General features: G+C 33.7%; 1 protein-coding gene across 1 annotated transcript; it reads left to right on the top strand.

The window, feature by feature from the left end:
• Positions 1-6,857: 6,857 nt before the first annotated feature.
• LOC143239365 (uncharacterized) lies at positions 6,858-14,672 on the top strand. Its single transcript, XM_076480363.1, has 6 exons — positions 6,858-7,045; positions 7,886-7,938; positions 8,668-8,766; positions 11,573-11,644; positions 13,847-13,939; positions 14,467-14,672. The coding sequence occupies exons 1-6, from the start codon at positions 6,916-6,918 to the stop codon at positions 14,491-14,493; spliced, it is 474 nt and encodes a 157-aa protein (XP_076336478.1). The 5' UTR covers positions 6,858-6,915; the 3' UTR covers positions 14,494-14,672.
• The last annotated feature ends 343 nt before the right edge of the window (positions 14,673-15,015 follow it).

Raw genomic sequence — 15,015 nt, 5'->3', positions numbered from 1 at the left:
ACATTTTGGAGATGTTCTTGTACTTAACATTCTGTATATATTCTTGCATTTACATTTTTGGATGTTTCTGCATTTGCTTGACACTCTGTACAGGTTCATGAACTTGACATTCAATAGATATTTCTATACTTGACATTCTGTAGATATTTCTGTAAGTTTCGATACCTGTTTTGGGCAAAGTACCAATAATCTATTGTATAGCTTTGTGCTTAATTACATACAAACTTACCTATAAGATTGTTTATTATTTTTCATCTACTGCTCTTAGAATCCTGAATAAAGGATGTTATTACAAATTTAATATTTTATCTCTGTAGCTTGTAAACAAACTGCAATCGCTTGGTCGTATATTTTAAACTTCTTTTAAAGACAGTGTAAAGCTGGCATTATATTGTATTTTCTGTTTACACTCGGAACATTCAACATTCACGAGCCTCTGACTACATGCTAATATGTCAAAGAATGCATTTTTATGATTGCGCAGCTGGTCTTGTTCAACATTACTTGACGTATGTTTCATAAGTTCCTTATTATTAAAATTAACAATCAATAGTAATGATTCGTCCTGTTTCCGCTTTCACGGAGTCGTTTATTTGATTTTCTCCGAGTTGGAAAGTTCTAAATCATCTTGTAGATGTTACATAAATGTATATACGGTAAATATAACTATCAAGGGCTACACCATTCAAACTTTTTGATATGAATAGAATCGACTGAAACATTAAACAACATATATAACTATTTATTAAGTATGTTATGGAAACTGAAAATGTGTCATGTATTACTCGTACATGACTATATTTTACATATAGAAACGGAACCCAGTGCAACGACAGAAACGCAGGAGATATAAAATTACAAAATGTAAAGAAAGTGAATAACAAAGCCTATACGAATTATAATTTACACAAGTACGTCATAGTTACATTTTATCCACGTGTCTATTTCATGTCTACTTGGAATTATAACTTTCCATTTATTCAGCTTACAATAATAACAAGTATGTGGGGTCAGGTTTCGTTTGTTTGTTTTGAATTTCGCGCAAACCTACATGAGGGTTATCAGTGCTAGCCGTTCCTAATTTAGCAGTGTAAGACTAGAGGGAAGGCAGCTAGTCATCATTACCTGCCGCCAACTCGTGGGCTACTCTTTTATCAACGAATAGTGGGACTGACCGTCACGTTATAAGACCAGAAGGAAGGTACCTACACGACACACCATAAATTTGTGGGCAACTAAATCGAATAGTGGGATTTGACAGTCACTGTTATAATTCACTCTTTGCCTTAAAGTGGTGAGTGCGCTATTGTTTGGTATAATGGGAATTCGAATCCGCGACCTTCAAACTGCGAGTCGAGCACCATAATCACCTAGCCATACCGGGTTCAAACACGGCCCAGTGGTTAAAGTACCTTACTGTGGATTCCTAACTCGCATACGGTCGTCATACTTTGGGGCCGTGTGTGCATTATAAGAGTGAGGGTCAAATCCTAACGTTTAATTAGGGTAGTTCTCGAGTTAATGGTGGATAATGTTGACTAACTTCCTATCTCTCTAGCCTATCATTTCAAAATTAGGGAAGGATAGAGCAGATGGCGCTCGTGTAACTTCGTGCAGACTTCAAGAATTATCACTACGTATGTAATTGCAAAGTTGATAGATTTAAAATATGTACTTCAAGTACATAACACAAAAATCTACTTCACCTTTTTTGTCCTTGTACGCTGCAGGGATTGAATCTAGCTTTAGCCTAATTAGTTCTAAAACTTACCACCAATCGACCATAAAACCCCAACTCCATTACTTGGTTTAAGATGCAAATAACACATTTATCCGAACGTTTTCATAAATATTTAACGTTGTGCCATGAAACTTATCAATAAACTTTAGCTAAAAAAGCTATATTATCATCAGCTGAGAACTACAATTTGAAATATGAAGAAAGAAAACCTGATACTAACTAGAGTTTAAAAAGCTTAAATAGTGTCAAACTCTCTTTGTAAGTATAAAGAGTGTTGATGTGTGTGTGTGAACATCACAATTAAGAGTTTGATGTTATTTAAAATTTTGTACTTTCTTTATAAAGTAGTAAATAACGTATCCGTTTCGACTTACTAAACGACTCTGTAATCCGTATATACATGGTTTCAGTTGTTACGGTTGTCTTTGTGAAAATAGGTTTAGAACGACATTGTGATTACAGGTTTAATATAACTTTGATTGTATAAGCTAACTTATATTTGTATATTACCATACTATCTGTATCAAAATTTAATGTGCGAAATTATGCAATGTACTTATGAGAGTCACAATTTGTGTTAAAAAACTTTTAAAGTACTACAGAATGATAAATAGACAATTAAATGTTACTGTATACAGAGTCTCTTAACAATTATTCTTATTGTTAAAACAGAAATACCATTAATACAATTTAAAGTGGCATAAATGCAATTAAAAGTAATAATAATGATTACGAAGTGCTCTTCCGAATTAAAAATGTGAAGTAGTTCTCAGTTTAGTTTGTTTTGAATTTCGCGCAAAGCTACACGAGGGCTATCTGCGCTAGCCGTCCCTAATTTAACAGTGTAAGACTAGAGGGAAGGCAGCTAGTCATCACCGTCCATCGCCAATTCTTGGGCTATTCTTTTACCAACAAATAGTGGGATTGATCGTCACATTATAACGCACCCACGACTGAAAGGGCGAGCATGTTTGATGTGACGGGGATTCGAACCCGCGGCCCTAATATTACGAGTCGAACGCCTTAACCACCTGACCATGCCTGGCCGGTGATTCTCGGTAACTTTCTATTTCTACCTACATATTAATTTTAATAAACTCATCCTTACAAATAAACTTTATCACCTGTTGATACCTAGAGCAATCTGTGTACTAGTGGCATCATAAACATTCCAGCATTCATAACATGTTTCACATGCTTTGTCAAACTCCTTTATACTGTTAATTTGAACAAAACTAAATTGTCATGTTAGAAAGTCAAACACCTTTCCATTTTGATTTTTGAATGTATTTTTACATTAACCTCAATACAAATATCATCGGTGCTTTTTTAAATGCATATGTGAATGAAACGTATAAGAGTAAGTTTGTTCAACAATTCGAAACCTAATAATTAAAGAATTTAAATTTAATATTGTAAAGATTATAATATGAAAAACTTGACGTTGATCTGGTATTACATACAATTAGAAGTTTTTTAAGAATTGAAGAACATTTATTTGTCCAGAGATATTACGGTAAAATCATTTAAAATCATGATTTCAGTGACAAAATTAAAATAATAGATTACTGGCCCTATCTTCTTTCTGTTAATGTTATTCCTCATAATTGATACTTGCTTTGAATTGCGCGCAAAGCTACTCGAGAGTTAACTCAGCTACTGTTCCTAAATTAGTGATGAAATATTAGAGGGAAGTCAAATACTCATCACCCTATATATATGTAAGGACGGCTGGTATGGGTTGAGAAAGTTTTTTATGTAGAGGAGCAAACAACGTTTCGACCTTCTTCGGTCATCGTCAGTATCAGATGAACCTGACAATGACCGAAGAAGGTTGAAACGTTGTTCGCTCCTCTATATAAAAAATTTTCTCAACCCGTACCAGCCGTTTTTACATATATATTTTTCTCTACAAGTGGGTTTTCTCGTCATCACGGATTACTCATCACCCTCTTACTGTTAACTCTCGGGCTACTCTTTTACCCAAAAATAGTAGGATTGCCCATTACATTAAAACGCCTCCACGGCTAAAAGGACGAGCAAATTTGGTGTAAGGTCATAATTTTATCTTCAAAAAATAGAGATTACAGTTGGTGTGAGTACAAATAGATACTTAGATATATGAAAAAGGCAAGATTTTTATTCAAGAAATTACACATAAGGAAACAATTTGCTCTCTCCAGTTCTTACAGAAAAGCCCTCCAGTGTCACATCGGGTGTCTTTCGACTTACGACGCTAGAAACAAGGTTTCGATACCCGTGGTTGGCAGAGCACAGATAGTCCATTGCGTAACTTTGTGCTTAACTTCAAATAAACAAACAAACAATATCACAGAAAATACATTTATAATGTGAATTTATTACCCACCCCAGAACGGGTAGCTGATGTGTTGTTGTTCATGTTGTTTTAGCGTAAAATTTACAGTCAGCTGATTACACTATGTAACACAAATTTTGTTCCTGGATAGTATGTGTTATTTCTTAATTGCTTATGTTGTAAAAGTACAGAAAATAGCCATTATTCCCTTCAAACTTTGCTTTTGTGACCTGGATAATGAAATTTAGAAATTAACCCATTTTCTATGAAAAAACGGACAAATTTGCATATTTTCATTTACATGAGATCTGAATAAAACAACATATGAATAAATAAAATATAAATAAATTACATGTATTTATACTAAAGCTATACCAAAATGTGAGTATTTTTTCGAGATTTGCGACTGTAATGTAAATCACTTTCACGTATCAGCCCTCAAATATAGTCTCCCATCATGTTTTCGTTATATGTTCTTTGGTAGCGGCGTTCAAAGTCCAGTATATCTTGGTGGAAGCGCTCGCCTTGACTCTCTCTCATGTTCTCATTGAATTTATCAAGATGAGCGTCAATGATATGGACTTTCAGGAACATCCTGCAGCCCATATTGCGGTAGTTCTTCACCAGAGCCTCAACCAGTTCCACATAATTTTCGTCCTTGTGATTGCCCAAGAAGCCCCAAACCTTCTTGGAGAATTCTGTGCACTCTAGGATATTCTTTATTTGTGGTCCAGCGAAGACACCAGCTTTAACCTTTACCTCAGACAGCTTAGGGAAGAAGTCTCGAAGGTACTTGAAGACTGCAGACTTCTTATCAAGAGTTGTGACAAATTGTTCCATAAGATTAAATTTTATGTTCAATAGTGGGAACAACACCTTCAGGAAGTCCACTAGTGGCTCACACTTGTGCCTTCCCACAGAGAACTCGGTCGGTTGTGATAAATTGGCCACATACATAGCAGAATGCGTCTGGAGAATGCTTGCAGCTTCTTGATGCCATCTCTGATAAAATCAGATAGGTCTAAGTGTTCACTTAGGCAGCTAGAACTAAACTGAAGTGGTGAGTGGTGAGCCCCTGCATATATATTACTATGGAAAGTTCTAGAAAATTCTTGTAGGTTCTACACCATCCTAGAAAGTTCTCGAAAATTCTTGTAACTTTGAAAAAAATTTCTTTATCAGCTACTCAGCACTGAATCTACCTGGAATGTTCTGAAAAATGGGTAAATTTGAAAATTTCATTACCCAGGTCCCAAAAGCAAAGTTTGAAGAGAAAAATATATTTTTTTTTCCATTTACTTTAGGCATAAGCAGTTGGAAAATAACATTTCTTGCCCAGGAACAAAAAAAAAGTAAAGATTTTGGTACATAGCGTTATCTGTGTTTTGTCCACCCACATTTTGATGCTTTACGTCCATAAACGTACCATTGACCCAGCTTGAACGTATAGTCGATTTTAAGTTAAGAATATGATAATAAAGGAAAATAACTTAATTATTTAACCAAGTTTTATTTATACATATATAAATATAACATCTGCTATCACAGAATCAGTGAACCATTTTTTTTTTTTTTTTACGTATGTAAATAAGCGTTTATATCAACATAGCTAATTCTATCTTAAACCAAATGTGAAGGCAATAAATTGCGCGTGTGGTATTCAATTCTACTGATGTTTAATAAGCAGTAAAATCATGATTGGGATACAACAGGAATATCTACACTCACAAAGGACAATAGAAATGTATTCAGTCGATAGACGTAATGTGGTAACCAGCAGTTCCAGAATACTTGAGTCAACGACCACTGCCGTTATCTGTGTTCATTGGATACTAGAAGATTATAATCACATCTTGATACTTGTATTGACCTCTGTATCACCCAGTTAATAAGAGATGACCCACAATCCACGAAAGCCATGATGCAGAAATATAGCCAACAGAGCATAATCCCTATAAACTGTAACTGTAGCATTTAACAACATCCCAAAATAATGATTAATATAAACTTAAAACCTATCACTTCCTTCTCGTATGGGCTTTACCCAACTGCAGATAATACGCATGAAATACTTTGATGAAAATATTTATAAACACGTCAGTTTGTTTGGTTTGTTTTGAATTTCGCTCAAAGCTACACGGGGGCTACCTGCGCTAGCTGACCCTAATTTTGCAGTGTAAGACTAGAGGGAAGGCAGCTAGTCGTCACCACCCACCGCTAATTCTTGGACTATTCTTTTACCAACGAAAACTGGGATTGATCTATCATTATAACTCCCCAACAGTTGAAAGGGCGAGCATGTTTAGTGTGACGAAATTTCGAACCCGCGACCCTCGGATAATGTCGAGTGCCTTAACTACTTGGTCATGCCGGGCCAAATAAGTCAACGTCAATACTTTTTCTGAGTAATAGAAGGATAATGTAATTTTTTCAGCTGCTTCGCATCTATAAAATTGGTAAATAAACAATTAGTGGTATTTTCCAAAGTACAGAGCATCTACGATGTTTTTTTAGTATTTTACTCAAGTAATAAGCCATTTTCTTGAATAAGTAAACAAATTACGCTATTTTGTATGTATGTTTAGTGCTTGTTAATTACATCCGCTGAAAACGGAAAACGATTTTACAACATGATATATTTATTTACAATAAAAAAGTTTGTTAATTCAGCCTGAGAGTTCCAACATTTCAGTTCATGCATTCAACAATAACATCGAAAATGATTACGAAAAAAAATTAGGCTTGGCACAAATAACAGATGTTAGATTTGTATATAAAACAGAAGAGCGAAAAGCAAAACTCCAAATATTTATCTACCGAAAAATACTGTACCACGTTCGATAACAGCTTGTTAGAGATGAAAAGTTGTACATTTGTCGTCGTTTGGATTATTATTTTGTTAAGTTCCGTTAATAGTCAAAATTCAAATTTTGGACAACACCGAAGAGCTTTAATAAATGTCATTAGAGCTTTTAGTGGACTGTGTGGTAAGCATTTCTAAACTAAAATCCCACATGATAATTATAATTTTGTAATTATAAAGGTGCAGGCTCTACATGTTTAATAATTAGCTTTTCAATAACTTAAAGTTGTCATGTAAATATTTTGAAAGGCGAAAAATTATGGAAATAAATTTATTGAAACACGTGAAATGCTTTGCTCACGAATACATGCTGAAAAATTGCATGGATGAGAAAAGTTATTGTGATTATCTCTCGCAAGGTAGTAGTATATTTATACTGTAGCTAAATTTTGCAATCAAAGAGCGCATTTATAATGCAGTTAATTCTCTCAAGCAAAAGGTAAATATCTAATATTTTCATCTCTTGCAGTCAAAGAAGACATTTCTAATGTAACTAACTCTCTGAGTCTAAAGGCACATGTATAATGTTTCCATTTATTGCAATGAATGAATACATTTTTAAAAGTTACAACCACTTTCGTTTATGGTAATTACAAAAGAAGCGCAAATTATTAAAACTATTTGAAGATAATTTTTATGCGTAATTTAACATTTACTTCTAGTCTAAAGTTTCCATGTATTTAAATAATTACTTTTTCTAAGAAGTTTTATGTAACTAATGATTATAATTTACATAATATTTTGCACAAGTAATTTCCTATGTTAGTCAGCAGTAAGATTACGTATTACAGTGTTAGATTACAAGCTTCGATTCCATGAGTAGAAAGAGAACAAATAGCCCAATGTATAGCCTTGTACTAACAAAATAACAATAATATATTCCTAAGAACCTTGCATAATTTATAATATTTTAAAGCAGCTGAAAAATCAACCAGTGTATACTGATAAATATATGTTGTTGCAGTTAATGCTACAGGTCTTAATCTTGATGGCTGTGTCGGGTTGTTAGAAGCTGAGGTAAGATAATAAACCTTTTTTAACCAATTCAAAATTAACATGTGTATAAACATTGACTTCTGCGAAATTGTGTAAATGAAAAGTACTGTTAACCTAACCACTCTACTTCTGTCTAATTTGTTTTGTTGGATTTATTTATATACTTTAATTCCCAGTAAATAATATATATTGCTAACTTATATTCATTGTACATTAGCGTACTACAATACATGATAAATGTACACTTAAATCAGTAATTCTGAAAATTACACCCTATGAAACGACTGTGTATTTGGCACTTACAGCCTATAACAGACTTTACTGCAGTTAATTTAGCATTTACCGTCTGCAGGAGACTTACCACAGTGTATTTGAAAATTACTCCCTATGACGAGCTTTGCCACTGTCGTTTAGAAAGTTACAGATCATGGCAAACTGTACCACGAGGTATTTCATATTCACAGCCTTTAAGACTTACCACAGTGTATTTAAAAGTTATAGCCTGTAACAGATTATACTGAAGCGTATTTAACTGTGCCAGGTTATAACGAAATTTACTAGAATTTTTATTTTATTCTTAATGTAGGTAACTTGAAATGTATAAATACGTGTATGTGTGTGTGTTCTGTAAAAAAAATTAACTATTTCCTTCAAAATATTTTTTGTATAAATTTGAATATTTATATTGTGAAAACAATGTTTAATGAATGTTTTATGTAAATAACAGTTACATTCGTTTGTGATTTCTAGGATAGAACCGAATGGAATAGCTGTTTAACACTAGGCAGTTTCACAGATAACGCCGGTTTTTTAACAGCTGTGTGTCAGGCACAGAGAAACATCAGAACGGTTAGTTATTATTTTAATATTATTTTGAAACCAGAAATAAGAAAAACATTTTTGATATAATAAACGTATCATCTAATTAGCATCTAATTAATGAAAACAAAAGAATACACTTCAAACTGTTACCTAAGTTAATTCATCTTATAAGAGCAATACATCTAATCCAAAATATAGTCCATGTAATTTAGTAGCCGTTTCTTCTCTAGACGTTAATTTTCCCGTAATTGGGCAATAGCCTTACTTTAAATGTCTTTTCACCGTCCGATATTCTTTACTCGTCTCTCTCATACCATCTATCTCTAAATATTGAATTAATTCACTCCTCCCTTCTCTGTCCTCGTCATTTTTTTCCTGTGAATTACCTCCCTTCCACTCCCCAAAGTGGCGCAGCAGATATGTTTGCGGACTCACACTGCTAGAAAACGGGTTTTGATATCCGTGTTGGGCAGAGCACAGATAGCCAATTGTGTAGCTTCGTGCTTAATTCCAAACAAATAAATGGTCATCTCCATTATTATTGCATATATTAGACCTGTAATAGATTATGCAGCTCCAGCATGGATAACTGTAAGCAATAAAATAATTAAAACCAAACTACAAACAATCCAAAACACACTCCTCACAACTGCATACAGAGTTCCAAGAACTATATCATCTCAGTTCATTCACAAATACTCGAACATACCAACCATACCAGATAGACTCCTACACATTACAATAATATACTTTAATAAGAATTGGATGAGAAACGAATTACTATGCGAACTAGACAGGTACCTCATACATGATGAAGCTAGTCCTAAATATCTCTCCCCAGTTAACTTATATTTTAAATATAAAAATAAATAGAAAAGAAATATATATATATATATATATAATTTAAATAATAAAAAATAATAATAATAAATATATACATATATATATATGTGTATTAAACAATAAAAAAACTGCCACCAACAAACTTGACATTCTGCTGATAAAATAAAATAATCACTGTATACGAGCCACAATACATGGAGATTGCCCTGAAAATAATCAAAATAATATTCAGTTCTACAGTTATGAATACCAATCCGTCAAGAACATAAGTACGGGGAGGAGGAAGAGGTCACAGAGAACCTGACCATCCAGAGTATGAACTTTTCTTACCCAAACACCGACAGACATTCGAACGATTATTATTGCCTTCTGACTCTTATCTAATCACTCCATTCACTATTCAATTTGTAACCCCCAGAATATTTTTCCATATCTTTTTGGGTTTCCGTGAATAAACATGTAAAGAACATTGAAATCAACATCGAATTAAATTATTAAGAATAAGTTGTTAAATCCACACATTTTTCAGTTGTCTAACGAATGGGAAATAACTAAATGATGCTTTCAAAATATTTTCAAACTAAACAACTAGTCTCTTGAAAATAACAACTGAAATTTATTGAAGTATCAGGTAGTTGCATACACACTGCATGGCCAAAAGCATGTGAACACCCCTTCTAATTAGTGGGTTCGGCTATTTCAGCCACACCCATTGCTAACAGGTGCATTAAGTCAAGCACACGGCTATACAGTCTCCATAAACAAATATTGGCACTACAATGGGTCGTACTAAAAAGCTCATTGACTTTCAACATGACACTGTCATAGGATGCCACCTTTTCAACAAGTCAGTTCGTCAAAGTTCTGCCCTGCTAGAGCTGCCCCAGTCAACTGTAAGTGCTGTTATTGTGAAGTGGAAATGTCTAGTAGCAACAACAGCTCAGGCACGAAGCGGTAGGCCACACAACCTCGCAGAACGGAACTATCGAGTGGTGAAGCGCGTACAAATAGTCTGTTTACAGTTTCAACACTCATTACTGAGTTACAAACTGCCTCTGGAAGCAACGTCAGCACAAGAACTGTTCGTCGGGAGCTTCATAAAATGGGTTTCTATGACCGAGCAGCTGCACACAAGCCTAAGATCACCATGCACAATGCCAAGTGTCGGCTGGAGTGGTGTAAAGAACACCGCCGTTGGACTCTGGAGCAGTGGAAACGCGTTCTCTGGAGTGATAACTCACTCTTTACTATCTGGCAGTCTAACGGACGAATCTGGGTTTGGCATATTCAAGGAGAACATTACCTTCCTGAATGCATAGCGTCAACTGTAAAGTTTTGTGGAGAATAAAAATGGTCTGGGGTTGTTTTCCATGGTTCGGACTAAATTCTTTAGTTCCAGTGAAGGGAAATCTTAATGCTACAGCATATAATAACATTCTATAGAATTGTGTGCTTCAAACTTTGTGGCAACAGTTTGGGGAAGGCCCTTTTTTGTTTCAGCATGACAATGCCCCCGTACACAAAACGAGGTCCATAAAGACATGGTTTGCCAAGGTTGGTGTAGAAGAACTTGACTTGCCTGCACAGAGCCCTAATCTAAACCCCATCAAACACCTTTGGGATGAAATGTAACGCCGACCTCTCTAATGTTCTTGTGACTGAATAGGAGCTAATTCCCACAGCCATGTTCCAAAATCTAGTGAAAGATCTTCCCAGAAGAATGAAACAGCAAAGGAAGAACCAACTCCATATTAATGCCCATGGGTTTGGAATGAGATGTTCAACAAGCACACATGGATGGGTATGATGGTTAGGTGTCCATATACTTTTTACCATAAAATGTATCTCGATTTTAACTTGTGTTCTTAGTAATATTGTTGCGTATGTAATTTTATAGAGAAATATAACTACCATTGTATACATAATATAACTGTTTATTCTTGTTTACTGGCTGTGTTTTGATCATTTTGTTGTCATTTTTTTTGTATAGATGAGAGTTTGTGTAATAGGAGCCACAAGAACAAACTGGAGGAATAGAAATAGGCAAATTATAACAGCTACAGTAAGTAGTGATTGAATTAAATATGCATCGCTAAATAATAATCTAAGTAGTAAATACTACAAGAAAAGTATAGATTCATAAAGACATGAGCCAGACATTCAGCTGAAGAGATGAAAGCTAAGATCTGGGAATTTTAAACTCAGAATGTAAAATAGCTCAAAACTGGGCTTGACGAGCCTAAGGCTTTCTTTTTACAGTCAGTTGATTTTACAACTTAAATTACTAATTGTTTTGAAGGTCCTTACTCTCAGGTTTCTATGTATTAGTTGACCTCTTGAGCCATGACAACAGATAGTGTCCCATTTAGTTTTCGTACATTAGTTGATTTGGACGGAATACATAGAGGACTTTTAAGCCACATTAATAGATAAAATACTATTTCTAAACATTAGTTTATAAGGACAGAGCAGTTGGCAATACTTGGGCCGTGTGTAAAGTTGGCAATACTCTTGGGCCGTGTAGAGAGATCCCACACAGTTTCTTTACATGAATTCATTAGGACGGTAAAGTTGGCAATACCTTTAAGCCGTGACAACAGGCAGAATTCCATACAATTTCTGCGCATTGATTTGTAAGATCGGAATGTTTGACAGTAACAGAAGATAGAATCGCACTTAGTTCTCAATAGCCACTTTGCCAGATAATTTTCTATCGTTACAACGTGACGTGCCACTCTTAAGTTACTCACTTAAAACAGGGGATGAGCATAGCCTACTTGATGTGTTTTAATTGTACTTTTAGATAACCATATTAACTGGCCCATGAAAAATCCAGCTTAAGCAAAATCAGTTACTCTAAGTATAACATGAGTTATGTAAATACAATAGTGTGCAAAAGTGTTAAGACAAGAGAATATTTTGTTTTGTCATTTTTTCCATTTTATAGGGCTAATTCTTCCCTGCCATTAGTGAATGTAAATTTCAACACTATGGTAATGTTAAAAACTAAATGAGCCGGGGTGAGATTACTCACCATTCCTTGGAATTCCAATAAACTCGTACCGAGGACATGTCATAAGAATTCTGCTGGATCAAACTTAGGATCCGAAATAACTGTCATGTTACACTATACAGTTTCTTAATACTATATAGAAAGAGGCTGGCAAGGTGCTATCATATGGTACCAGTATATGCTTGAACAAATCAATTCAATAGCACTTCACAAATAAATCTTGATAAAAACAGTCTTTAACACTACATATTAGCTTTGGTATAAAAAGTATAGAGAATTGTCTATTGTTGTTTGGATTCTTCATCAAATTGCTGCAGATTTGAAATGTTCGCCAAACACTTAAACCAAAACAGTTAAATTTGAAAATAGGAATCTTGTGACGTTTCTGAATGACATTACAGTTTGAAATTTATTTCTTGGATAAATCATGATATTATGAAATAATATAAAATACTTTTATTTCAATTTCATGGAAGTGTGTGGGGAAGGGTGTAGAACTAGTTGATAATAAATTTTCTGAATGTAATTATTATCATCCTCATTAATATTATATTCATCAAACTTTTTGTAATGTTCTTCATGTTAATAAGTCGTTGGTAACTAAAGCTTGGTGTTACTAAGTTCATATCTAGTAAACTTCTGTTGGAATGTGTTTTTACACGTTCTATGAAAGTTTCCTATCTATCACATTACAAAAAAAAAAAAAACAATTGTTGTAGAATATTTTCATGTTGGTTTTATTCATAGAAGTAAAAGAAATCTGAATGTGGACATGCAAATATTGTTGAAGAGTTATTTTAACAATGGCATTTTTAACAATTTAAAGAATAATATTGAGGTGCAAAACGTTAAAGGGTCACTTCTCTGTTCTGAATATCTTATGAGCTTCCAATGGCTTCATTGCTCATTTCATATACGTTGTGATATAATGTAAAACTTCTAAAATACTGTATGATCCTGAAAGTACCATGTTTTAACATAAAAAACTTACAGTCTCATTTATAATTGTTAGTACTAGAAACTCTTACGTCAAATACAAAAGGGTAATGGTTTATTTAAAGATAGTCAAATTTATAAATACAAAAAGAATTAAATTATTTAAGAAACATTTTCTTGTTACTTAAAGGGTAGTAAGAATAGTGGTCCACAGGTATTTTAACGATGTTAGTAATGCTAGAAACAAAAGTTAAAAAAGACAACAATTATAATATAAACGTGCGTGAAGTAACCAAGTTATGTTCGTGGCTTCAGAGATCTCTAAGACCTAGGCAAAGAAGATTACAGCGTCGTCAGATGAGAAACGATTACTTATCACCGAAGATCAGTGCAGCAAATAATGCACAGGTAAGAAACCATATGCTGGACTTCTGGACTTTTTGTTGTTATACTTGACTTTTAAATCTCTACAACCTACTTTAAAAGATAATAGAATATTTCATACTTCGGTAATACAAGATATTATACTTGGTGATTTGTACTGTTACTAATAATGGGGAGAGCTTGATATATTTGTTATTTTGTTCTTTTAGTGACACCAAAAAATGGTTAACACTTCGTATATTTAGTCTTGCTGAATATTAATTGGTGTTGTATCTTTTAGTATTACTGGTAACGTAAGTATTTTTTATGGCTTACGAGTGTGCTTTGTGGTTTAATAATGTTGGAAGGTACTTGACATCGCCTTAGTTTTGGAAGTAACACAAGTTACTTTGAAGTCCCTATATTTAATTTCTATAGAGTGTATTGTTTTTAGTTCTTTTTTTAAAGTTCTATGGCTGTATTATAAGCTTATCTACAGTATTTCTGGCTCTAAATGTGCATCTTATGTTTCGTTTCCTGTCCCCAACTAAAGATCTTATGTCTTCTTTTAGGCATGTCTCACGGCATTGGCGGGATAGAAGCTTTAAATCAATTGACCAAACGAAGTATTCTTAACACCAGAAAAACGTATTCTGTTTTTCACTAAATACTAGGACTCAATTAATATCTTATTTCGCTAACTGTTCTTTATGTAAACATTGCATTGTGGATGCCTTGTTAAAGCTTATTGAAAATAAATTAGCAGGTCAAACGTTAATTTAATGTTTTCATGTTATTTTTAGCCACAGTTCAACTTAACTTCAATGGGATATTATTTTGTCAATTTACATCAATAAACATATAGAAGAATAAGAAACCGCCGACAAAAACCTGAATTCGACAGTTACTTATCAATATAATTATGATGTATAAATTCCTATCAGCTAAACCTACAAACAGAGCAAGTAAAGAAACACAATACCAAAGCAACAGTTTCCATTATATATAAAGGGAACAACAGATGTTAATAGGGTAAAAAAAAAACGATTGTCGATTAATATAATAAATACTGAAGGAAATTAGATAACCTATTTCACAACAGATTTTTTTCTACTAATACT

This window comes from Tachypleus tridentatus, chromosome 13, assembly GCF_004210375.1.
Source record: "Tachypleus tridentatus isolate NWPU-2018 chromosome 13, ASM421037v1, whole genome shotgun sequence".
Classification (NCBI taxonomy): Eukaryota; Metazoa; Arthropoda; class Merostomata; order Xiphosura; family Limulidae; genus Tachypleus; species Tachypleus tridentatus.
Note: the sequence above shows the minus strand (reverse complement) of the source record. Positions and strands in the feature narration are given on the sequence as shown.